This window comes from Eucyclogobius newberryi, unplaced genomic scaffold, assembly GCF_026437365.1.
Source record: "Eucyclogobius newberryi isolate DKJ021-1_F unplaced genomic scaffold, fEucNew1.0.hap1 SCAF_2, whole genome shotgun sequence".
NCBI classification, from domain to species: Eukaryota; Metazoa; Chordata; class Actinopteri; order Gobiiformes; family Gobiidae; genus Eucyclogobius; species Eucyclogobius newberryi.
The window spans coordinates 41,338,177-41,364,340 of NW_027315834.1; the positions used below are offsets into that span (position 1 = coordinate 41,338,177).

The window sequence follows — 26,164 nt, forward strand, 5'->3', positions numbered from 1 at the left end:
GTATCTTCTGAACGTTCTGAGGTTAAAAATCATTTAAAAAGCAAAGACACTCAAACCGTCACCACAAAAGAAGCTGAGCCTGTGTTCAGAGACTTTTACTTAATATATTAATAGACAAAGTAAAAAAGCAGCAGCATTACTTGCATAGCATTGCTACTCGTAAACATAACACTGTTTTTAAAGGCTGCATGGCTTTTAATAATGCAGATTTAAAGAAAACTAGAGCATAATAGACAGAGCATGATAAACAGAATGATAATACACATAGTGAGCTATAAAAGAGTTACTTTTGATTAGAAATGCTCAAATACATATTTCTCATAATTTTACAACCGGTTGGGAATGGTTTTGTGGTTACACTTTAAAATAATTAAGCAGTTAAAGTTTGTGTTCAACTGAAACAGAGACGACAGTGCGCTACACTTTTAACGCACAGACGCAGAGACTTTTTAGAGATTACAGGGAAGTGTGATCTCTTAAAAGACGTGGATAGTTTTATTTAACACACAAAGGCAAGATAAAGAAAATTGCACATGAATGACTTAATGACTGAATCTATAGGTTCTAAAAAATGTGAACCCTTTGACACAGCGCCCACTCTTATGCTTCAATTGCACCATTTATTGCAATTTCAAGTAAATATTGCAGTGTGGGGCCCGTGTGTCAGGGATCATTGCTGCAGGTCAATGTGTTTTGCGTTTACATTTCAAAGATACTGATGCAAACAGTAAGTTACGTAAAGTGCATTGAAACGCTTGAGTTTGGACTAAATGTGACTGAGGTAGCGGTACAATACAGTAAAATGTACTTAATGGTGGCCAATACTGACTTAAAAAAATCTCATACAAAAATCTGACAATCTTTTCACAACCAATCTGGAAAATGTCAAAGGTTGTAGAAAATGTTGCTGTTTTGATTTATTTTTGGCTTCCAAAAATAAAGGGCAATTGGAGAAGTTTAGAAATGACATGATGAGATAAGAGTTCATTGCACCTTTCCAACCTTTCATAAACAACTATACTTTGGCTCTGTCCTAAACTCTATAGTAAAGTTATGGCTCACCCTGTGGGCCCCACGAGCTGAACGGTGCAGCTGTAAATGGATTGTCTGTGGGATGTCCTGCGACTGTCCAGGCGTGAAGAGGCCCCACAGCCACAGAGCCCACCGCCGCCTGCTGCCCGATCCTCGACACAACTCTGTGCACTGCCACAGCTGGCTGCAGCACGGGGGCCTCAGCAGGGCGCAGGGGCCCCGCCGTGTACAGGGCACATTCAGAGCGTGACGCTGAGATGTCACTGATGGTCTGTCTTCTCACAAATGGAGCCTGGAGGAACACATCGGGTGGCTCTAAGGTGAAAGAGGAGTTCAGGATGTGCTTGATCTTTCTGGCTGGAGTTTTTCTAAAAGGAGCGAGTTGAAAAACATCCCTGCTCTGAGAGAAGTCTGAAACGTCTGAGAGCGGCCCCTGATCCCGAAACTGCAGACTGACGGAGGCTGGAAGAGAGCAACAGAGAACCTCCTCACATCGTGTCGTCTGCTTGGGGTGAACACATGACGTGGTCCTTCGGTGCATCTGAGCCTTTTGACACTGCTCAGGCAACAAGCTGCTGTTCACCTCTGACTGCAGCTCTGAGGGCACAAGAGGCAGACGTTATTACACCCTACTTTAAACCCTGAAACCATGAAAAATAGTCCAATTCAAAATAATATTCTAGTCCATCACATGTTTTGTTACGTGAAAAGAAAAGGTCAAAACAGAGAAAAGCGTAAGTGATTTGTTCTTACCTGACACGACTTTGCACTTAGAAAACATGTTAGTCCTCCATTTGCCTGATCTAAAAGCGCATTCCAACACAGCTGCATTTTGTGTTTACTGCAAAATATACATAGTTGTTTTGACTTAGAGTATTTATTAACCAGGAATGTAGGACAGTTTCCTAGAAAGTCCTGGCCTCTGAGTGAACTTCATGGATTCAGTGGTAGATGGGGCTGGTTACACAACCTTTTATAATATCTGGTATTATTACTGCTAAAGAAAATATATTCCTTTTAATAACAAGTTTGAATACCCAGTGCGTCCTGGAAGAGTGCAATGAATAGTTACTAGGCACGATCACTACGAATGAATACATAATTTACTTTTAGTTAGTTGTAATTTATCTATGAACATTATGCTTTGTTTTGCCAATTGAAATAACAATTAATTCAGAAATAATGACAGTTACAAATAAATCAATTTTTAAAAGTAATCGTTTTTGACCATCAATTTAAATGTTCATGTTAAAGACCGCAAAAAACAACTGGACACACTCACGTTCACATTATTATTTTATTTGCCATCCCTTTATAATTCTATGATCATCAAAAAAAATCACTAAAATATAGGAGCACATAACACCACAACTTGAATGTAGGTCTGGGCCATAAAGACAAGAGGTGCCTCAAAACACTCAGATATCAGCTTTTATTTTGGCAGAACAACAGAGAAACAACAGGCCTCGTTTCACTCTGGGGAATAACTGCTGGGCTTTGCCAATTTCCACAGCACAAGTGGCTACAGGGACAAGCTTGGTCGTTGCATAGGTTCAAAACAGTAACTGCACACAACTAGAACTATTCATAAGAGCGCAGAGGATAGTAAACATACGCTTCTGTTGCACATGCAGCACCAAACAACACGCACTCAGGAGGCAGCTGCTTGCTTTTTTGCAGTGGACAACAATTGTAATGACATCTACTGAGACACAAGTTCGATTAGTTACTTTTTTTTTTACAACAACGTCTTAACTTTGATTCTGCTAGAAGTTTCTCCCTTTTTACTCATGATGTCATCAGTAACGGCATTGTTTTGTTTCCATAGGTTTTATTAAGTCATATGATCCTGTATTTGGTGCGATGCAAAAAAGTGGTACAACTGTGATCATGCGAGAAAAGCCTAAATGAGCCTACACTTTGACAAATGCTGATCAGTTTAACCCGGAACAGCAGTTCTTTCATATCCGATCATTCAAACTCTTATGCAACAATTACCTGCAGTGCGACTGGAGATTTAGGCCTATGCATCTGTGGTTCTCAGCGATAACAACATTAAGTGACCTGAGACCTGGGAGCTGTGCTTTCACCGGTATTTTTAATGACTGTCGCCATATTTGCAGCAGTCAACAAAGAAAATTATTAGGCAACAGGAAAATACATCCAACAATGACTCCACGCGCACACTTATCATTACACTGTAAATCACACACAAAACGGTCAACAACACAGCCATGCTATTTCTGATAGGAACCCGGTGATCACTAAACAGAAAAGCAAAACAGAGCTGTACAAAGCACATGTCCAGAAAAGATTGGCTTTAGGCATGAAATGAATCTGGACCAGACTCGTTCTGCAGAAAACCGTCAACATTTTGGAATAACATAGTATTCCATCATAGATACAAAGCAAACATACAGTGGACACACCGTCTTTCACAAAGTAAGAGAATAAGACGTGACCATCAGCGTAGTCTTTCAGTCTTCACATTGGATTGTTAAAAAAATTAACACACATCTTACAAGAGGAATGACATTTGATAAACTATTCAATATTATTCAGTGATTACGATGTTGAGAATCATAGACTTTTTTTTATAATATATTTCATAATATTTATTTTGTACATTCATTATCTAACACTCTATTTATAATCAACAGGAAAACAATAAATTTAAATATATATATATATATATATATATATATATATATATATATATATATATATATATATATATATATATATATATATATATATATATATATATATATATATATATATATATATATGATATACATGAAGCATATCATCATATATACTACTTCATAGATAAAGCATTAGGATTTCTGTGGGTAAAGCTTCATGACAATGATATATTCACAGATCAGGCTGCGAGGTTCAGAATGATATTTACAGAAACTAGGTAAACAATTGGAATGTAGGAACATTGCACGGCGTGGAATGGACGATAGTGATATTTATCGTAATTACTTGATCCGTTTTCTTTTACTGCAAACAGTATTCCTATGTAAATATCTAACATGCAATGGATTCTTGTGTAATGGCACAACAGGCCGGTCCATACGGGGCGTTTGGTGCAAAGGGATCGAACGGCTCTTCTCTTTGTTTGTGTTACGTGTGGCCGAGGTGAGTCTTATTGCCTGGGCCCGACAAGTCTGTGAGCAGATCATGGTGAACAAGTACTGTTTCCTCAGATTATGTATGGCACTTAAATAAGCAACTGCACAGGGTGTAGTTGTCACGGCAGCAGTGTTTGAGCAGCAGCTCACTGCAGATCGGACACAGAAGAGGATATTTATGCCACTGTGCAAATCCAGCTACAAAACACTCCTTCACTCACTTCATTGGAATAAATATGTATCAGTTTTTACTTTAACTGTGCAAATAAATCTGGGCTGGAAAGTTTCAAAAGGCAAAATAGTAAAACATCACATGAGCACAATTATACCTACAACCACTTATAATATGTCTATTTTACATTATAGCACGCGTCTATTGTCTGTTTACACATAAAGTGGATGGCATAATTATATTCCAAATGAAAAAGTAAATGTTATGATTTACACTTGGAGGAAAATGAGACGAGTCATTTTAAAGAAAGGGCATTTCAGAATGACAGATGAGCAGGAGAGAGGAGAGTCATATGCTGAATGATTCTACTGGAACTACCAGAATGGGGCGGACAGCGGGAAGGTGCACAAAGAGCTATGACAATGATTTCGCTTGCTGCTAGGCTATGCCAGGCTCTAATCCAGTGTTACAGCATCTACAGGTCGATGAGCTGATCCACCAGCAGCAGGGAGCGCGCCAAGCTGGGCAGGCTGGATTCAGAGCCGCCACTGTTACTGCGCGAGTGGCCTCCTGAAACTGGCCGAGAAGAAAAGGAGGACCGGGCCAGAGAGGGAGAAGGGCAAGCACAGAAAGCAGACGGAGCAGGGCCAGAGCAGGGTTATAGAGGAGGGAAACAGAGGGAAGAGTTTACCCATTATCTACAGTGACAGATTATGTAAATCGTATAGGAGTCATACTGAACTGTAATTGTACTTACAGTACTGGTATGTATAGTTTTACATACTGTTATGAAAATTACCTTGAGAATTCTTACGACCGGTGACAGGGATAGGATCAAAGTCGTCCTCTTCAGCTGCCTCTGCGGAGGCTGCGGGAGGCTCCGAGTCAGAGATGAGGAGGTCAGAATCTGCTGAGCAAGTGAGAAAGACTTATAGAACTAAAATCAGGAAAGGCAATACAATCAGACCACTTTAATCTCAAACTAAACCAAAAGTTTCTGTGTTACATAAAGTTAAAAGAATAAACAACATTCATATCACGTGATGTGAACAAATCCACACCTGGAAGTATTTTATACACCATCTGACATTGATATTTACAATGCATCACTGAAAATAAAGCTTGTTTACACTGAACACTATAAATATGTTGTCTTCTAGTTGTAGAATTTGATTACGTCAGTTTCCAAATCCAAAAGAGAAATCCACAAATATTGAACCTAATATCATTGTTTGTTTGGGATTGGATCCACACATTTTGCATATAAATCTCGTGGTTTAAAGTCCATCGACAACAATCGCGTCTTTGGGGTTGAATAATCGCACCACTATTATTATTATTTGTGTAGACAGAGAAGACGTAGAGCTTTGTGTCAGTTTTTGGTTAATGCGGTTAATCTAGTAATTAATAACCCGTTTGTGTTCACATGACATCACAATATTCTATTGGCCAATAATGTTTCATGCAGATGATGGGCAGCTAAAATGAGTAGTGTTAAAATCTTTTGTTGCGAGTTTTGAGGTCTAGTCACAAATCATCAGGTTCAACATTTATGAATTTACCTTTGATATATTTCGTGGCAAATCCAATGTAATGAACAGGGAAAGTGTCTCTATCTGAGCTTGTAACATCAGCTTACTGCCCCGAGTGGCACAAAGAGAAGTCCATGAAACTGTACCTGCTTTATGCTGTGCAGAGTCTCCTGACAGCAGACTGAAGTCACCCATGGCAGAGGCAGCAGAGGTTGGAGCAGAGGACAATGAGGATGTTGCACTGCTGCCAGTGGGGGGCGCTGAAGGGCACGAGATCAGTGAACACCCCAGGAGAGAGTCATCAGAAGTGAGAGCGTCTGAGGAGTTGATAAAGAAAAATGATTTTAACTGTAAAAGTTTCTAAACATTGAAATAATAAGCGCTGTGCAAACCTTTGGCAGACTCCTCCACAGCGCCCCCAAAAGGATCAGACAATGACAGCAGATCAGGAAGCATCAGTGAAGATGTTTCTGGAGACTTCAAGCCTTCAATGAGCTTCTCTGGAGACGTAAATATCATTTTATCAGATGTGGAGCCAGTCTGACAAGGACTAAAACACTGTGCATGGATAATCATTGTATGTTTTTATTATTATACTAATGGTGGAGATAAACAGTCATTAATATATTAATATTACTGGAATGAAGAGGGCTTTATAAAAAAAAATAAAAAAAAATATTGATTATATACAAGTGACATTATATACAATTCAGACATTTACCCGATGTGTCTGAAAGGTCAAGAGTCCGAAAAGGATCAGGAACAGTCAAGAGAGTGTCTCCTGAATCAACATCCACAAGGTTTGAGGGCGTCTCAACTGAATGACAACAAAAGAGAAAATAAAGTGTCACCTCTTTAAGTGAAACAGTATTTACATACTTTTCATATATCAGTATGATTTCTTTCATGTTTCTTTTCTCAAGGCAAAGTTCTTTAATGCAAATAATGTATACATTTTAAAGCAGCACAGAAATCAATCCATACTTTTCATCCACCTACAATAAATGTTTTATTGAAGTGGAGAACATGCTTTTGCTGAGTGAATACATTCAGAGCACTTTCATGGTTTCAAATTACACCTGGATCATTAGACTGGAGCCTCTTTATGAAAGTTATGAAAAGGCTTTTAAATTAAAAGCAACCTTCAGAATGAATACTAGACTGATTATTGTTGCTGGGTAAAAAGCATGTTCATGACATTGTCATGTTCTTTGGAGAACTTTGCAGAGCAACAGCGTTTGTCTTGTTTTAATGAAAGGCTCTAACACACATTGAATATAACAAACCATTTAGAGGTGCACTTTCAGCGGCTGAAGCCAGCAATCCTGGTATCAATTCCTCAGATATTGTCTCGGCTTCTGAATAGAAAAAACACATTTTTTGCCAAACACACATTTACACAAATTCACAAACATACATGGATGTAAAAGCTGGCATTACCATCTGTATGTTTTCTGTTATTAGCGTTCTGTTCAGTGGATATGTTAGAAAAGTTGTCATTATCAAATGGATTCCAAATGGGTTGAGGAGAAATGTCAGCAGGAGTCCTATAGGCAGACATAAAAGTATGTTTTTGATGTAACAGCCTGAATTTACATGTGGAAATGTAATAGTTTGAAAAATAATATTATTCTACTTACTGACTAGCCGGTGCGTCCACAACAGGCCGAGTTCCTTCGGCCTGTTGTGAGTCATTTAGAGAGATTCCAGCACTGCCCACTGCCGTGTCACTCGGGGTGCGTTGGTGGCCTCGATCTTCAGTTGTTTTTGGAGAAGAAGGAGGGGTCTGACAGGAGGAAGACCAACAACTAGTCATTATTTCTATGAATAAAGCATCATATTAAGTAGTGAGGGGACATTTGATGTTTTATTTTGGTACTCATTATTGAACTATTTGAATAGTAACTTAGTGAGTGAGGGGTGAATGAATGCACAGTAAAGTGCTTTAGGCAGCATGAAAGGCACTATATAAATATAATAATTAATGAATGAAACAATAACATACGCAGATGATTATTTTATTATTTTGTTCATTGTAAACGGGAATGTTGATGTAAACCGCTTAATAGTAAAAACAAATCATTGACTTTGTTTTTAAAACTGCAAAGCTGATAAGCTCCGCCTCTTCATAGTCACATTGAAGAGACAATGTGTAAATCGTACGACCGAGTATAAGGGCCAACCCCAAAAAAATTATGTGCTGCACTACGAGAATAAGGTCATTAATTAATGAGAAAAAATACGTTAATTAATGAGAAAAAAGTCGTAGTTTAGGCGCCGATTCAAAGTGACGTGAGCAGTTCACTTTCAGCCCCACGTCAGGACGCACAAGAACGGGCTTGGATGAGTTGACAGTTTAGAACTACATAAAAGCCTGAAATAGATGTTAAAGTGTTTCCTGACCTTTAAAACGATGTCTTACATCTTTATTACAAGACAAGACACTGCAGTTTAGCAGCACCTTTCCTGTTACGCTCCATGATGTACCTGTAATGCATCATGGGCTCAAACAGCAGCCGTGCTCCGCGCCACAGCCGCCCGCAGACAGGAGGAGCAGCCTCGCTGTTATATTCACACGTTCCTCTGGGTTCTCTGCTCCTCTAAGTTGATTGTCTACATGGGCACTTTGCGCACAGTCACTGTTCTCACGTGCTCATTGTGTGCACTTAAGTTTTATGCCCGGATTCTAACCTTTTGTGATCCCTTGGACAAACTCAGTAAAACACACAACTTTCGCCTGCGCTTCCTCTCAGCTCCTCCTGACGCCCGGATCGTGTTTGGCACAGCCAAAAAGCGATATGTTTTACGCACACGCATCATCCATACGTCATCCATACGTCATCCATACATCATCCATACATCATCCATACATCATCCATACATCATCCAGATACATCATCCATACATCATCCATACATCATGGCATGAGCTCCAACACACGCGAGCACCAACACCGGAGTACGTCATGTTACAGGTCCAGGACCTGACATGTGACACTGCACCGGGGAAATTATTGTTTGTGATGTCTAAAAGACCCGCATTATAAAGATCGACATCTATTGTGGGCTTTTGTATTCACTTTTAACCAAGCGCCATTTACGTCCTGGTGGTGGTGTGTTTGTGTAATTAAGACTCCACAGATGGATTGGACTCAGAGCAGATCAGCTTCAGAGCTTTAAACATACAAAACACAGCGCTGTTACTGGACTGTACCATTATGCAACACTGGGGGGGGAGCACGTAACATGGTGCTGAAAGTGAACCGCGTATCTGCCTTTATTGTCTTTAAATTATGAGATTTTTCTCGTTATTTAACGAGAATAAAGTAATTAATTAATGACATTTTTCTAGTAGTGCCCCGCATTTTATTTTTTGCGGGTTGGCCCTTATACTCCGTCGTAAAAGCGCCACGGGTATCATTCAGTCTTAACTTTTCAAATAACCACAACTATATACAGGGATGAGGGTGAGGATAGGGGGTAGGTGAAAACAGGAATTCTCAAAGCACCCGAGCTTCAGTAGGATGAAACAATCATAATACAACTCTGGGTAAACTAATGATGAGGAAACACTGTTGTAACAAGATTAAAAGCTCATTAAAGTAGAATAGTAGAAAAAGCTTCAGTTGTTGTCATCTGGACTCAGTTTGAAAAAATAGACGTTTCGACTCTCATCCAAGAGTCATTGTCAATAAAAGAATTTAGATCGAGAACTCCGATATTAATACTGTTCTGTGGTAAGACCCACCCATTGGGAGGAGCCTTCCTGAAGTAGAAAGAGTTGTTTGTTTCAACAGAAACTCCCCCCTTGTATCTACCGAGCTAGCCTATTCAGAATTTTAATGGCCTTTGTCTTTGTGAGACCCTGGCTCAACCACCCTGAGTACCTGATTAGCATCTAAATGCCCTGGTCCTGGTCCTCTACCTTTCCAGGGGTTCAGTATACCATTATAGATACCAGGAAGATAGAATCTGAGCCCTCCATTTCTGTTTAAAGAAGGTCTTTCTTTTTTAACAAAAATAGCTTCCTTGACTCCTCTTTCAAACCATCTTTTCTCCCTGCTTAAAACCTTCACCTCACCGTCTTCAAACGAGTGATTAGAGGCTTCAAGATGGAGATGCACGGCACTCTGAGGTCCTGAACTTGTATTTCTTCTGTGCTGATAAAGCCTCTTGTGTAGAGGCTGTTTTGTCTCACCTATGTACCGTTCTTTACAGCTTTCTTCACTGCATTGGATCGAATAAACTACATTGCTCTGTTTTTTAGTCGGCAACTTGTCCTTAGGGTGAACCAGTTTTTGTCTTAAAGTGTTTCCTGGTTTAAAATAAACAGGGACTTCGTGTTGTCTAAAAATTCTCTGCAGTTTTTCCGACAGGCCAGACACATAAGGGATAGAAACACCCTTCCTTCTCTGTTCAGTTTCCCTTTTGTCCTGCTTCTTGGTTCTCTTCACTCTGTTGAGAGCCCAAGCGGGGTAACCACAGGCTGAGAGGGCATTTCGGACATGTTTTTTCTCTTTCTTCTTGCCCTCTGAGCTGGTGGGCACACCTTGAGCTCTGTGTTGTAAGGTTCTGATCACACCCAGCTTGTGCTGTAGTGGGTGGTTGGAACCAAAGAGCAGATACTGGTCCGTTAATATCGGAGTTCTCGATCTAAATTCTTTTATTGACAATGACTCTTGGATGAGAGTCGAAACGTCTATTTTTTCAAACTGAGTCCAGATGACTACAACTGAAGCTTTTTCTACTATGGAACACGCCTGGACGAATGAGGGATTACACCGACATATTTCATTAAAGTAGAGTTTGCTTATTATCGTCCCCTTTCAAAGCAGTCAGATGAAGATGCATTCATAAGTTTACTCACAATGCAGCATTCCTTACCATCTCTGCCACTTTGGGGCTGCTGTCAGTGGGTGGACAGGTGTTCACTTTGCTGGGTGAGCTCACACTGCCTTGCTTGCGTCGTGCTGGTCGCTGTGGTGGAGCAGGGCTGGGTGGACTGGCCACGCTGATCACTGAGGGACTTGTGCTGGACTGAGCCTGAGCTTGTGGAGGGGACTCGGTCTTGGTCACGTTCTCCGCTGCTGCAGTTGTAGTCGTGGTCTCTGCTAATGGAGTTGAAGTGGGCTGAACCATCACCTAAAAACACATAATGTTATAATTGTATTTTTGTTCATTTATATAAATAACTATTGGTTTTTGTGCCTTCTTTCCCACCACTGAACGTGTGCAATAACCTTTCATTTACTGTGCAATCACCACAATTAAAGGACTTCAAACATGGTTTAGTTTGAACTAGTTAATATACATATACATATACATATATAAATAATATAATATATATATGGATTGGCAGAGGTGGCCACAGTGGGGGAGGGGGTGTCAAATCTACAGTAATAGGAGTCGAGTTGCCGGGCCAGTTGTCTATTATCTGCAGAAGGGGGGGCTCTGGGCTTGTAGTTGGTGAGAAGCCGGTGCCCACTCCACACAGAGGTTGTCGTTTGAAAACTGCTGCTTCAGAAGCGTATTGTACTGGACTCTAGCTCTCGACACTTCCCTGCTAAATCCGTACTTTGCATCTTTGTAGCGCTCTCTGTCAGCGGCCCTGTGTGCTGCCTCCTTCTGCCGCCTCAACTGCCTCAGTTTGGGTGTGAACCAGGGTTTGTCATTGTTGAAAGTGACTTTGGTGTATGATGGTATGTATGTATGTATGTATGACGTCACAGTGTCCGTGTACTCATCCAGACCATCTGTGGCAGCTCTGAACACCTCCCAGCCTGTAACGTCTAAACATGCACGTAGCTCCTCCACTGCCTCATTGGTCCACCTCTTAGAAGTCCTCACTACAGGTTTGGAGAGCTTCAGCCTCTGTCTGTACGTGGGGATCAGGTGAACCATGACCTGGTCTGATGTGCCACGGCGCAGAAGGCGTTGCTGACTGTCGTGTAGCAGTGATCCAGCGTGTTCTGCTCTCTGGTCGGGACTTTAATAAACTGTCTGTACTTTGGTAGTCCGTAGCTGAGATTCCCCTTGTTAGAATCACACAAGGAGTCTGGGAAGGTCCTCTCCACTCTCAGAACCTGGTCCACGAGCACACGCTCCGCCTCCTGCGCGCTCGCGCTCGGTGGGATGTAAACAGCAGCCATGATGAATGAGGCAAACTCACGCGGAGAGTAGAATGGTTTACAGTTGATGAAGAGATCATCTATTCCAGATCAGGAGAGCAGCACAATGCATGTCAAGAACTCCTATCTTACCTAGAATAAATTAAAATCATGTACAGGCCCTTTGATAATATGTGCCCGCTCAGTGTTCTGGCGCTGCTTTGCCAATTTATGGTTTTTAACAACAGCTGTATATTGTTTGTTTTGCTTTCTAATTTTAAGAGATGCGCTCTTGTCTTGTACTAGATGCACACTTTACATATCCAATATCTGCACTTTATTGTGTATAAACTGCTGCCACGAGAAGAACATTTCCTAACTGTGAGCAGGGCTGGAGAATATGTCTAAAAGAATTGTGTGTACATTCCCTTTAAGTGGAAAATAAAATCATCTGCTTGTTCTGAGCGTTCATACATCACTATTATTGGCCATTTCCACTTGTCACAGAGGAAGGTTGACCAATAGGAGGTCTGTGTGTGGATAAGTGCATAAATCTGCATTAAACAGAGAAACATTGAATCACGACCTAACGATATCACCAAGTTGACATAATTCACATGGATGAGATCACGGTTAGATGTTTATCACCATGGCGCCCAGCTCTAACGGTGAGATCAATTAAGTTCCAGCTTCAGATAAGTAATTGCGGCACAGATATTCAGAAATGCACAGATTGTTGTAAAAGTGAAAGTACACAAGCACCTGCTTCTGCTGAGCTGGAGCCACAGCAGCATTGTTCAGAGTGGAAGTCTGTGCTTTCTGAGACTGTAGCGCTGCAGCCGGCTGAGACAGGTTTAAACTCACTCCTGTGGGGTCGACAGAAAACACAAGACGGCAAAAGTAAGGAAGTCAAGATTATTCGGTTCATCGACAATTGTGATTATTCAGGTCACAATAAAAGAACAAAAGATGATAATGGTGAGAATCGCAGGCAACAATGATGAGAGAATTCAGGTTAATCTTTACTCCGAAAAAAAATGTTTTTGAATCTGTCTGTTTATGTGACAATAACATTACAAGTTTGATTTTGTAAAGCTAGACTTCCGGCTGAAAGGAAATTAAAGATACCAGTGGTGTTTGGTCATAGTGCCAACAGGTTTCTTCTATATTGTGACATCTCGAAACTCAAGACCAAACTAGAGCCATTTGCTAGAACTTTAATTGACTACATTTATATATTTAAACAAGACAAACCACTTAAATAAACAAGGGCTGCCTCTTGAATAAGGCCAAGATGAAAAGGAGGCGTAGTACTCACCCACTGGCTGCGCTGCTGCACCAGGGAGGTTTGCCCTCTTGCGCGGTGTCAGAGCTGCAGGCTGGATGGGTAACATGCCAGTGCCAGCCTGGGTATGGATGGCTTTGGGCCTTTGCCGTGGGGTGATGGAGGTTTCAGTGGGCTGAATGGGATCAGTCAGTCTGCGTCAACAAAACAAGGATGTTAAAGACTGTGTGTTACGCATGTAGATACAGAGTACTTAATTGCTGTTATCAGAGCAGCAGTGCACCTAATGACTTTCACAGACCCTCATGTTTCTGCTGCAGCTTTAATTGTGATGCATTGTAAACGGGTCATGCTTGCCTGGGCTTATTCTGGCTCTTCTTTGCTGCAGCAGCTTCACTCGCTTTGACTGGCTCAGGAAGTTTAGAGGGAAGTGGGGAATTCTGGAGGAAGATGAAAGAAGAGACGGTGTTACATCACAAACGCAATTAGTAAAATTATTAGCATCTCAGTAGACCTGTAAAAGCATGTTCATAATCAAAGTTTCAGTTTAATCTGCCTTTATGTTTAAACCCCTAAAAATAGAACGCTCACCTTTGAGTTTTGTACAGGACAGGTCTTCTGGACAAGTTTAAAAGCATAGTGTGACACCTGATAGATATCTGGTCTGATGTCTGGATCCGGCTCCAGCATGTACCCTTGAAACGACACAGACAAATATAATTACCACACAAATATAGAGTAGGCGTCTCCATATTTCTGTGCAATTTAACTAGGACTAACTAATAAGGCAGTGCAGGTCGTAAGAGTAGCGGGAGTTATCTGGTATGGTGAAATTGCCATCACAAATGGCCACCTGGCTTTCCCCAAAGGGCAGAGTAAAGAAGCACAACTTGTAGAGCAAACATCCCAGAGCCTGGAGTAGACCATCACCGGAAATAATCACCAAGAAGAAAGACGGGAGAAAAGAGGAGGTTAAATTAAAAAAAAGAAACTGATTCAAATAGCTGCATAAGCCGGTCTGATTTGTGAATATGCGAAATATGCTCAAACCAAGAGCAGTGTGCATTGGGTAAATCAAACGTTTTCTCACCCAGACATCAGCTTTAGTCGTGATGATCTTGTTATTGTACAAATTCACCATTTCAGGGGCTCGATATGATAAAGTTGTGTACCTGTAGTGGAAGTGATGTTAGTTGAATACTTAAATTAATCAAAGCAAACTATTATTAACTGTATCAGACGATATTTGAACACACTTTTTTATTTCTTCCTCGACAGCAGCCACTCCTTCAGTTTGTGGACTCTGGAAATTGTTGGTCGCGCTACCAAAGTCACACAGCACATAATGACCTTTGTCGTGCAAGAGAATGTTCTCCACCTACAATAAACACACACACACACACGAGACAAAATCATGTGATGTGTAAAAATCAACACATAAATAACAGAATAGTTTTGAGTCTTCTGAAGTCAAGATGTCATGTTCTTTATTTTAACAAGGTATTCTGATGGTATTTACTCATTTCATTTTGGTCAAGGACTTCAGTAAGAGTTACACGCAGCAGTAAATTAGAATCCTGCTTTAAAAGGCAAAGTCCACCATAGTCCAGTCAAAGTTGTTGCCTCGCTGCAGATGGTTTGCTACAGCCGGCATGAAAGTTACCTTTAGATCTCTGTGGATGATCGGAGTCTTGCGCTGATGCAGGCAAGAAACGGCCTCACAAGTGTCGCAGAAGATCTGCAGCGCCTCGGGCTCAGAGAAGCCTGTTTGAAGCCTTTGATTCATCAAATTTACCACTTGACCACCTGCCAAATGAAGTTTAAATGCTTTTAGAAATGATGGCCATTTTAGACAAAGACAGCACACATTGTAGAGCAGCATGAACAATTTGAGCTAAAACATACTTTAAATTTCCTGCATTTGATAAAGCAAAATTGGAAAAAATATGCATTTATTTTGAAAAGTTGGGTCTTTAGTACGTACCTTTGCAGTAGTCCATTAATATAAAGACTTCCCAAACATCTCTTGATCCCATCGCAGTGATACTAGAGTCCAGATAACCAACAATATTCTTGTGGCCAACCAGGTCTTTCTACAAATACGCAAAATAGATTAACAATTTGAAGTCAAATTATATGATAAAAGCATGATAAAAGCGTATCAATGCAATCAAAAGACGTCAATCACAATTTCCGGCATAAAGGTGGAAACAAAATGGAAACAAACACAAATAATAAAAGAAACTCACCATGATTTGAATTTCCCGTTTGCACACCTCCAAATCATGCTCATTGTTGACATACATCCTCTTCAGGGCACAGCGGACACCTTGATTGGTTCGAACAAGAAATACAATTGCGAAACCACCTGCAAATAATAAACATAGGTTCTGAGAAAGAAATGTGGTGAATAAAACAAACAATATTAATTCAAGCATGAACATTGAGTCAATGTATTGTTTATTGATTCCTTCCCGTGATCCTGACAGCACATTTTGTAGCTTATCGAGTTATGCATTAGTCATGTCACTGCTGCAGGCTTCACAAAGAGGCCAACATTGAGACCTGACCATCTGCTGTGGCTCAGCCCTCAAATGTAGTTTAACCAGTGTCAGTCATACATTTCCCTGAATGCACGGTTGTAGTTTATCACACAGAACCGTTGGAAAACCTTTTGGCGTTTATGTCGGTGGGTGATCTAATGAGTTTCAACCAGTGTGTCAATGTGCCTTGAATAAATGTTCCGAGTTTACTGTATCACACTGTCGACTGGTCAGCAATTACAGTATTTCTGTTGTACAAAATATATTATCAAGCAAATAAATGTTGAAATATGATGACTGAAGGATTCTAGAAAGGGAATATTTACAAATAAAGTATATTATTGATTTAGTCAGAAACAGTTCATTCTTTCTTGGCATTTTGATTTTAGCTGTCTTTGTGGAAACGGTTACGCTGATCTATTTTTATCTTTATTTTTTCAAATAAATCAATTAGTCAATTAATCATTGTAGCTCTATATCACACACTAACTTAAAGTAATGTTTGAATATTTTGGAGTGTTCTGAGCAAACTTCTGAACCAGAAAAGACACTGTAAGAACCAGTATTGCTAAACCCAAAGAGCCAGACACCATGATATTATTTACACCCATTTTCCTATAATTGGTGTAATTTAATAATGTTTTTGTGGGTGGTGTGCAGTCACATATAGTCAACAATAACAAAAAGTGTGCAGAAAAGGTTGAAAAACGCTGATCTAATCAACTTGAGAAACAACACATTTATTTTAATAGATAAATGCAATTATGCAATTATAATAATCTTGACATCTCTACTAGTGATTATTTAGATGGCAATATTATTGTAAGAACCCAAAAATAATAATTGTGATCAATTTGGAAGCAAAATTAAGTATTGTTTGTTCAATAATATACACCAAAGAAAGTAAACTTGTAGTTTTTGTCACTTTATTTTGTCTTTCGGAAAGCTCAATTTGGTAAACCTGGCCACAAACATGAGGAACAGTCACACGTTAGACCAAGGGAAAGAAACGTAAAGATTTCCCTGTTGTTTAGTCACAGTCTCAATAATCGTGAGGAATTGCTAATGGTGATCTTGTCCCTCACAATAATCACAACACTAGTATTTGATATGGTGACATCCCTAAGTGTGGGGCGAGTAAACACGGTTTCCCTCTGCTGTGGAGGTGGTTTAGAGTTACATCTCTGCATTGCCATATGACTCCTGGTTTGGATGCAGACAATGACACCCTCCAGGGGCCAGACAGCAGGCTCCACACACCCCAGCAGGCTCCACACACCCCAGCAGGCTCCACACACCCCAGCAGGCTCCACACACCCCATCAGGCTCCACACACCCCATCAGGCTCCACACACCCCATCAGGCTCCACACACCCCATCAGGCTCATGGAGGACCACAATGGAGGACCACGCACTTTACCTTCAGCTATGATCTCCTCCACGGTGACCTGGTGCCTCCCCACGGTGAAGCCTCGCCCAATAAAGTTGCTCCCTGCCAGGCTGGACCCAGAGCTGCCCCCTCCTCCTCCAGAACCAGGCCCGGAGCTCACCAATTCACGACGAGAATCAAAAAACTTCCTCATGTTGATCAATTTGGAGAAAGAAAAAGGGGACAGTGTTTATTGAGCGTTCAGGGGGCTTCAGCTGCACAGATGGCTCAGCTGTGTCCAACAGTCGGAGTCACGCCGTGTGTTTGGAGGCCTTTGACCCCTGCTCTGGCGGCTCGTGTGTGTGTGTTTATTGGCGTGGTGGATGCAGTCCGTGTTTTCGTGGCGTGATACTCATTTGATGCACAGTGCGGTCTAGAGCTAGCTGTGTTATGTAAGTGAATAACGGCACCTACAAGGCTAAAGCATCTCCGGAGAAAGTGTCTGTGTGTCTATCCATCCAGCTGCTCGGCCGATGAACGCAATGATGTCAGCGCTAGGTCCAGTTCCATCTCATCCAGAGAAGATCCAGCTAGCTCAGTGCTAGCTACTTAGAAGCTATGACATTTCCGTGTAAGGTTACCCAGGTTATCCTCCGAGGATGTCTTCGAGTGCGATGTTCCCGTCGTTTAGCTCGTGAATCGACACTCCGGGACAAAGTGTGTCCATCATCGGTCAAAAGAAGCCGTCGTCCAGTGCCACATGGCTTGGGAATGTAGCCGTTTAATTGCTTACATTTGCAATAAAAACTGTGATTTTTCTTAGCTAACGCATTAGCCCGAGCCAGCCTTTCATCTACAAACCCACACGCACGCGCGTCCACAAAAGCATTAAATCTCGCGTGTGGACGATCTGCAGCTATAAACGTCAGTCCAGACAATTTTGCATCCCAAAAATATTAGGATTGAGGTTTCAACCCAGCTAATCTCTGCAACCACAGCAATCTTTGGCTGCCAGCGATATCGCAATATCCGAGCTGTGGCTGTGGACCCGCGAAAGGGTTTATGGGTATTGTAGTTTCGCCGCTCGCGTGTTATATTCACGGGCCTCGGTTATGACCATGGGTCTGTTATGACTGCGTATCAACGTGGCTTTTTATTTATTTTGTTTGGTGGCTTATTGATTTTAGTTTGTACAGTTTCTGACCACACAAACACTGTTCATATTTTATTCACAAATTACCGTACTATTTGTTGATTTTTTATTACCTATATTCTCCAGATTATAGTGGGCTTAAACAATTGTTGAACGATATACAATGAAGAATGCATAACACATTTACTGCAGTGTTTGTTTGGATTGGATTAGGTGTATTTAAACCATGGATCTATTATAATATTTGAACCATGTTGATATGACGCGTGTCTTGAACGCATCAGTGGGTTGTCTCCAGGTCGGTTAAGAGGTGGACCTTGACATCGTTTGGATCCTGGGGGAGGACCTTTGTTACTGGTCTTTATGAGCAAAAGTTTCCAGGGACTTTGACGCGCAGCTCGCCTGACTCTCTCCTTTAGACCCGTCTTCTCTGGGACAGGTAAGACTTTGGCAGGATGTAGATGTAGATGTTTGTTTGTAGATGTGTTTGTGGCGTGTTTGCTGTGTCTCTGTGTGTGACTCTGCAGGGCGCGGCCCTTTGGCGCCTCCATGCAAACTGTAAAGTTCATTGTAACTCTGCTTCCTCCTCTTTCTGCTGACGGCGAGATATTATGTAGTAGAAAACAAACTGTCTCAAACAGGAGCTGGACCTAAGCTAGTTAGTGGAGAATTAGTCTAGACTCCAGGGAAACCCTTTGGTGTAACTTTCCACACTTTGTCATCATAATCCAGATGCAGCCATGTGTGTTGCAGTAGTTACTGTCCTGCTCTGTTTGCTGCTCAAGCTAGGCCCACGCCTCACGTTGTTTTTGTCATTTTATCCTGAACATTTCACTTTCGGTTCTGTCAGACATGTTTTCAGGGGTCCAGTGCAGGGGCCACTAATGCTGTCAAAGGGGGTTCAGGTTTCAGCCTCTTTATTTACATGACAACCCGCTCATGTCTCATTATTTACTGAACAACTATGAATGAACACACAACTGTGTTTGCTGTGAAGACAACGTGGCAAAAGAAAATGGAATTATTTCAACCAGAAAATAATTTTAAGAGTGAAATATACATAGTTTTACTCTTAAGACTCACTTTTGAAACTTTTGTCTGGTTGACAGAATTACATTTCTTTTGCTATGCAGCCCACCTGGACGACTGGGGGATTACACTGACAGTACAGTGCAGTTTTAAGCCCTTCTGTTACCTTTTCTCCGCTTTACTAAAGTTCTACGTATGTTTTACATTGACACACATTTATGATTGTAGTGGACTGTCATTCCACTTGTCCATTACAATCATATTGGAAATATGATTACAAATTGCAAAGTCTATAGAAATGAGGTGAATGATTATGATCGGTGTAAGGTGATCTGCAGTGGCAGCAGTGAAAACTGTCCTTCCTCAGTAATTACAGGTGTGTCCTCACAAACAGAAGCCTAATGTGATCACTTTTAAGAACCCAGCATGTGTGGGCCTTTTTGGAAATTGGAGTGACAGAAACACCCTTCGTAGCTGATGAAGTGCATACAATGTTGATCAGGTTAACTAGACTAGTTATTTGTGTTTGTGTCATTGTTAATCTTGTTTATTTTTGGATTAGTTCTTATCCTCGCCTCTGCGAATCCAGTCATCCTACAATGGCAGCAGTAAGTCATATTTCATTATATTTGCATACCATATATTACACTATTTTGTATTACCGTATTAATCTATGTATTTTGAATGGGAAAATATGAAGTTATATCATTCATAAAAATCTTCCTAAACCATCCTAATTTTTTTTCACTAATTAAATCTTGACTCACTCAGATTGGAAACCGTGGAGCAGTGACTGAAGCGTCTGGATTTAATGCAGAACAAGATGTCCAGAAACTTCGAGAGGCCATGAAAGGAGCTGGTAAGATCTGACCTGTTAAACACTTTTTTATTGCATTAAGGAAGGTATATTTGTATTTTAAGTACATTTCACTTATGACAGCAAAAAATCCTGACTATTGATAATAAAACAACCTGGAAAACCTGGTATTAAAAGTCCCTTTGACAGACTGAAAACATGCACATGTCAACATTTTAGAGTCTGGTATGTTAATGTTGTTAGGCTCTGCAACTGCACTCTCCTGACTCTAGTTTATGTTGTTATGTAATTGGGTTGTTTCTATGGCTACCTCCATAACCGCTGTCACTGAGCCTTATCAGACTCTGAATATTCTTTGTATTGTATGTTTGATTGTGTTCAACATGTTTTTCCCAGGTACTAATGAGTCGATTATTACGGAGGTCCTGGCTCACCGCACGATTGCTCAAAGGCAGTGTATTAAGGAGGCCTACAAACAATCTGTTGGAAAGGTATACACTCATTTTACTCACAGGCTTTTTTTACTTACAGTTACTTTTTTGTGTAACCTTGAGAGCACTGTTGCATTCCACAAAACGTGCAGCGCTTAGGGGTGTGGGCTATCAGCTTTGCAAGTTAAACATTAATCCTAAAAGGGGAAATAATAACCAGAAGTGAATTCCACAATGCGGCTTTGTAATCCTACATGCAAATATAGTGTCCACTTGGATCAATATTAACTTGCAAAAGTGAAAGACATTCTTGAATAAAGCTGTAGCTGTAGTTGCAAAAACAAACTCATCCATTTGAGTGTCCAGTGATCGTGAAAGAAAATAAGAAATTAAGCAAGAAGGAGAAGCAGTGGAATTTGTGGATGTAGAAGGAGTGAGTCATGATGCACATTTAAACGCCCTGGTCTGTGTCTCCCGTGACTCTAACGTCAGAAACCACACCCTCTAGTGGAGATGAGATGGAGAAGTGGAATATGTTGTCCACGTTGGCAAAACAGACTTGACACAAATGTCATCATATCATATATATGTCCTCAATGAAGTGAGTGAACATGTTTGTGTCACAGTCCCAGTTTGAGGTTCTGGTGTTATTCGTCTTGTTGCAGGATCTGGCTGACGATCTGTCCTCAGAGCTGAGTGGAAACTTCAGGACTGTGGTCCTGGGCCTGCTGATGTTGGCCCCTGTGTATGACGCATATGAGCTGAATACTGCAATGAAGGTCAACGTTTAACATGCAATACAACAATATAACAGATGAAGCGGACGTTCAGAAGACCTGCAATAGTCTCCCTTTGTAACGCATCCTATCAATTTGCATTTTACTCTTGAAAATGCAAACATAAGTTCGATGGCTTGAAATATGTATGGACTGAAAAAATGTCCTTATTGCACTAGTGAATGTTTCAAATGAATGTTTTGGCCCTTTTGATTTACCAGCCATAGACAAACCTCACAAGATGGTGTTGCAGTGTCTTTGAGTAGCACAGATAAATTGGTTGTGCTTAACTAATTGGCTCCCCGCTTTCTTTAAAGCTGTGAACAATTAACAACATAAGGGGAATAGATTTTTTGAATCAAAGGGGGACAGGGAGGACGTGCGACGATGTAACACATCATTACTTTTGTGCAGGGAGCAGGAACAGAAGAGGCGGCTCTTATTGACATCCTCGCTTCAAGATCGAATGAGGAAATAAGAACCATCAACGCCTTCTATAAGAAAAGTATGATTTCTGTTTGATTTGATGGAGCTTTGTGCACTTACACAAGCGTGTGTAATTTGATAGAAATAAAAGCCTCTTCATTATTTAGACTCATTGTCGTGGCCATTATTGGGTCAAATGGATAGAATTAATATTTAATGAAAAGTATTGTGGCCTACTTGTGAATTTGTTTTGTCCTTCTTTGACCGCTTGGTTGTGGGACAAATATTTTTCAAACATGATCTATTCTGTAATGTTGTGACCTCCATAGTGAATACATTTACTTAAAGTATTTATTTTTGTCAGAATATGAAAAGACTCTGGAGGATGATGTGTGTGGAGACACATCTGGGATGTTTCAGAGAGTTCTAGTTTCTCTTCTGACGGTGAGTTAATAAAACTACCAACAATTCTGAGATGATAAAAACATACATAACATGGATAAAAACTGTAAAATTGGGCTCCCCAGGCTGGACGAGATGAGGGCAGCACAGTGGATGAAGCTCAAGCTGTGAAGGATGCAAAAGTAAGTTTTTTTTAAAAATAAACAAAAAATAAATCTGTAATCTATAAGTCTATTGTATTTGTTAGGAAATCTTTGAGGCTGGTGAGGCTCGATGGGGCACGGATGAGGTCAAGTTCCTCACCGTGCTTTGTGTGAGGAACAAGAACCATTTGCTAAGAGGTTTGTCCATAAATGTTTCCTCAAGAATGGCTTTGTATAACTACAAAAACACATGTTGAATAAGATTTGATGGGTGTATTACATGTTCTATACAACGTGTTCCCTTTATGCCACTGTCTTGTGTTCTAAAGTGTTTGATGAATATAAGAAGATCTCTGGACGGGAAATTGAAGAGAGCATAAAGAGAGAGATGTCTGGTTCCCTAGAAGACGTATTCCTCGCTATTGGTCTGTCTTTGTCTTTTCTTTGGAAATTATGAAATGTACAATTTACCCACATTTGTCATGTTCTACAATTGTTGTAAATGTTAATTAATTCTGAATGAACAATGAACACGTCAAACATGAAACATGGTGTAAAAACGTTAAAAAAGGTTCTCTCCTTGGACACATTTGTGCAATTAAAAGACTTATAATTTGTGTGCTAGATTAGAGTTAATACGATAAAATAAGATATTCCTTTATTGTCCCACATGGGGAAATTTCATTGTTGCAACGCAGGTAGATACAGAGGAAAAGAACAGATCACTTATAGGAAGTTTGAAAAACACTCTCAGTAGAAGATCTCCTATAAACAAAAACTCCCATAGACAAATTTTCCAACTCCCATTTCCCAACAAGGGATGGAGGGGGAAAATAATAAAGATAAAAATAAATAAATACCATTGCATGTGATCACGACAGTAATTGCACATGAATTTCACAGTAATTGCAATGCTGTGATGTGTTTTATTACGTTTACTGCATTTCCGCTTTACTGCATTTCCAGATCAAAAGTGAACTGCAGAAGCGTTTACATTCTGTTTATAGGTAACTATTTATGTGAGATCTTCTTACTTTACAGTTAAATGCCTGCGGAACAAACCGGCCTTCTTTGCTGAGCGACTATACAAATCAATGAAGGTAAATGATCTACACTGCAGTGCATCGCTTCATATAATTGTGCTGTGACTCATGTCTGCGGGAGTATGAAGGACACATTAGAGGAGTACATGAAAAGATGTGTTTTTCAGTAATCAATGAGTGTTTTCATTTGACCAGGGGCTGGGAACCACAGACACTGTGCTCATCAGAATGATGGTGTCCAGAGCTGAAATAGACATGTTGGATATTAAAGCAGAGTTTAAGAAGATGTACAGCAAGACGCTTCACTCCTTCATAAAGGTAAGACCGTACAATACTTCTAAATGTTCTTCTGTACTTCCACTATTGGGTCATTTCTTTGACATTTGCCCATAAAATCCTGCACATACGTTACCCGAACATTTGAACATAAGTGTATGACTTGAGACTGACAAAAACTGGACAAAATCGTCACTGACACGACCAAAACTGTCCACGTAACGATAAAAAATTGACAAAGTGGTCCATTATCGTGAAGTACCTAAACATTTTCTTTGCAGGGTGACACATCTGGAGACTACCGCACAATCCTGCTGGAGCTGTGCGGGGGCGAATGAGTGACATCCTCTGCCTCTGTTTTTTTTTTTATTTTATTATCCTCCTCTTGATGAATCCCTCTCTGTTCCATGTGTCCTCCACGGCCTTACTCTTTACTCTGACGGCAGCGTCTCATTTTACAGTTTCTCAAAGCAATTAAACCAAAGAGCAGTGACCTTTTACACGTTTGCGTTTTTTTGTTATCGATCTCCACTAAAGCTTAATTAGCTCTATTTGTTCAAGACGGAGACAAATGCCCCTCGCATCCTTAACTACATAAACTCTAGATGTTATTGCCCTCCGGATCCAAGTTTTGTTACATGCAACATTTTCATCACTGTCAAGTTGGTCCATTTGTTTAATTGGCGCCAATTCCTCATTTGTTGAGTCAGCCCAGCTTTTTTCTTCAACTCAATTACATTAACGGGGCGCTAGCCTGATTTGGAAGGCAGTAAAGTGTCCAGTAGCTCATACCAAATAACAGCTCCATCTGAAGGGCAATAACCTGAGCATTAAATGTGGAGTGGTAAGAATCAAGGTGACCACCAGGGGGAGACGAAACAGGCTGACCTTCAAAAGTTTAAATCAGTTTTCAGGCTACAAATAAAATGTACATTTATTATATTCATGCCTAGAAATAAGAATTTACTCTGGCCTTTGAATCACAGTTTATGAGAAAGTGCAACATCCAGGCAACAAAAACATAAACATAACTCTGTGTAAAAGTGTAACTAATATTATTTTACACAGCTTTTAATTAGATAGAATGAATTTTGATTCAATTAAAGTTAGAACTCGCCACAGACCTCTAAGGCAGCAGGCCACGTTCCAAATGAATCAATGGTTATTATTGTTTTTTTATTATTAACATTTATTTGACCAGGTAAGATTTGAGAACAACATCTCTTTTTCAAGGGTGACCTGGGGCAAAGGGAAATGTGGCAGCACAAATCATAAAAGCATTTACACGTTAAAAAGAGGAAAGAGTTTAAGAAAAAAAATCAATAGAGCTGCTTATTAAGTTAAACTACAGCAAAATATATTACTCACATAGAGCATAGCGTATAGTGTCTGAAAAGAAATCAGGACAATTTTAGATACACAGACATAAAAGACATTGATTTTTATGTCCTTTTTGTAAACATTTAGCTTTAGGATAGGCATTTTAAATAAAAGTTAGGTAATACAACACAAACCACCTCTGCAAACAACTTATTTTAATGTCAGTAAGATTTATTTTCAATTTCTAGCCATTCACGTATTCTTCATGTGTTTATGTGTGTTCAGAAAATACAAAGTTAATGTTGACCTGAGCATGTCAACTTTGAATAATAGGATTTTGAAATGATTTAAAGTTTGAGAATGGTATTGAAAGTAATGATTGATTGAAGGCAAAAGAGTTTATAAAGATTCTAAAATCCCAGAAAATATTTTTGCAAATGAGCCTTTATTTTAGTTTAGACAGCGTATGGAGCCCCCATGTATGTTATATTTTTATTGGTTTATGTGTAACAAACAAAACAACTCACGCTCTCTCACTCTCAGGTTAAACTCAGACACTTTACAAAAAAACTACCTCATATTTGAGAACTACTAAATAAAATGAAATTACACGTGCATTGACAAGGACAGCAATGTGACGCGTGACATCGCAGCATGAAAATGTGCAAAGTCCTCACACTGTCAAAGCAACACCAAACAGCGGTTCAGATGTTCTCCTGACAAAGAGTTTGTGCTGCTGTTTCCCGTTTCCTCTGCACAGTCCAGTCAAACTGAAGGCTCAGATCTGAGGCTGTTGCAAGGGTGGGAACACTGGGATCCCAAGACAATCCTGATCCAACAACTAATTCAACAGATAATGTCAAAATATTGCATTTAAAATTACAGTCTAGTACCCCTGTATGGATAGAGAACTCATGAGACAATCAATAGACCTAAATATTTGTTATCATGTTGAGAACTCTTGTATTCAGTGGAGGATAATGCTCAGACCCCCAGTTTTAGCCTACATTGTGTTTGTTTGTTTGTTTGTTTAATCTTGTTCAGTAAATAATAACGAACATTAAATTATATAAAAGTCTATTCCACCACCATCAGGAGCCGAGCAAGAACACGTCATCTGCCAACGTTGTGTTCATTTCTCTTCCTTTTGTTTGAATACTTTTTTTTTT

General features: G+C 40.2%; 2 protein-coding genes across 5 annotated transcripts; one reads left to right on the forward strand and one right to left on the reverse strand.

Moving 5' to 3' along the window:
* Window positions 1-80: 80 nt before the first annotated feature.
* On the reverse strand, window positions 81-17,463 carry LOC140368402 (AP2-associated protein kinase 1-like). Of its 4 annotated transcripts, none has more exons than XM_072455415.1 (20): window positions 17,231-17,463; window positions 15,517-15,635; window positions 15,252-15,360; window positions 14,931-15,073; window positions 14,524-14,645; window positions 14,358-14,439; window positions 14,048-14,180; window positions 13,859-13,962; window positions 13,625-13,707; window positions 13,301-13,461; window positions 12,745-12,848; window positions 10,760-11,017; window positions 7,517-7,662; window positions 7,317-7,423; window positions 7,163-7,234; window positions 6,598-6,693; window positions 6,269-6,376; window positions 6,023-6,193; window positions 5,144-5,251; window positions 81-1,629 (listed from the first exon to the last, which is right to left on the reverse strand). In XM_072455415.1, exons 1-20 carry the CDS (start codon window positions 17,391-17,393, stop codon window positions 1,052-1,054), a joined length of 2,967 nt encoding a protein of 988 aa, XP_072311516.1. In that variant the 5' UTR covers window positions 17,394-17,463; the 3' UTR covers window positions 81-1,051. The 4 variants fall into 4 exon arrangements, with proteins under 4 accessions (XP_072311516.1, XP_072311515.1, XP_072311518.1 ...); XM_072455414.1 differs by having other exon boundaries at window positions 5,144-5,254; XM_072455417.1 differs by lacking the exon at window positions 81-1,629 and adding an exon at window positions 3,789-4,920.
* Window positions 17,464-18,756: 1,293 nt separating this feature from the next.
* anxa4 (annexin A4) lies at window positions 18,757-24,175 on the forward strand. The gene is made up of 13 exons (XM_072455420.1): window positions 18,757-18,771; window positions 19,924-19,969; window positions 20,133-20,220; window positions 20,575-20,669; window positions 21,275-21,388; window positions 21,800-21,890; window positions 22,176-22,255; window positions 22,339-22,395; window positions 22,461-22,554; window positions 22,686-22,781; window positions 23,398-23,456; window positions 23,595-23,717; window positions 23,957-24,175. The coding sequence occupies exons 2-13, from the start codon at window positions 19,961-19,963 to the stop codon at window positions 24,011-24,013; spliced, it is 963 nt and encodes a 320-aa protein (XP_072311521.1). The 5' UTR covers window positions 18,757-18,771; window positions 19,924-19,960; the 3' UTR covers window positions 24,014-24,175.
* The last annotated feature ends 1,989 nt before the right edge of the window (window positions 24,176-26,164 follow it).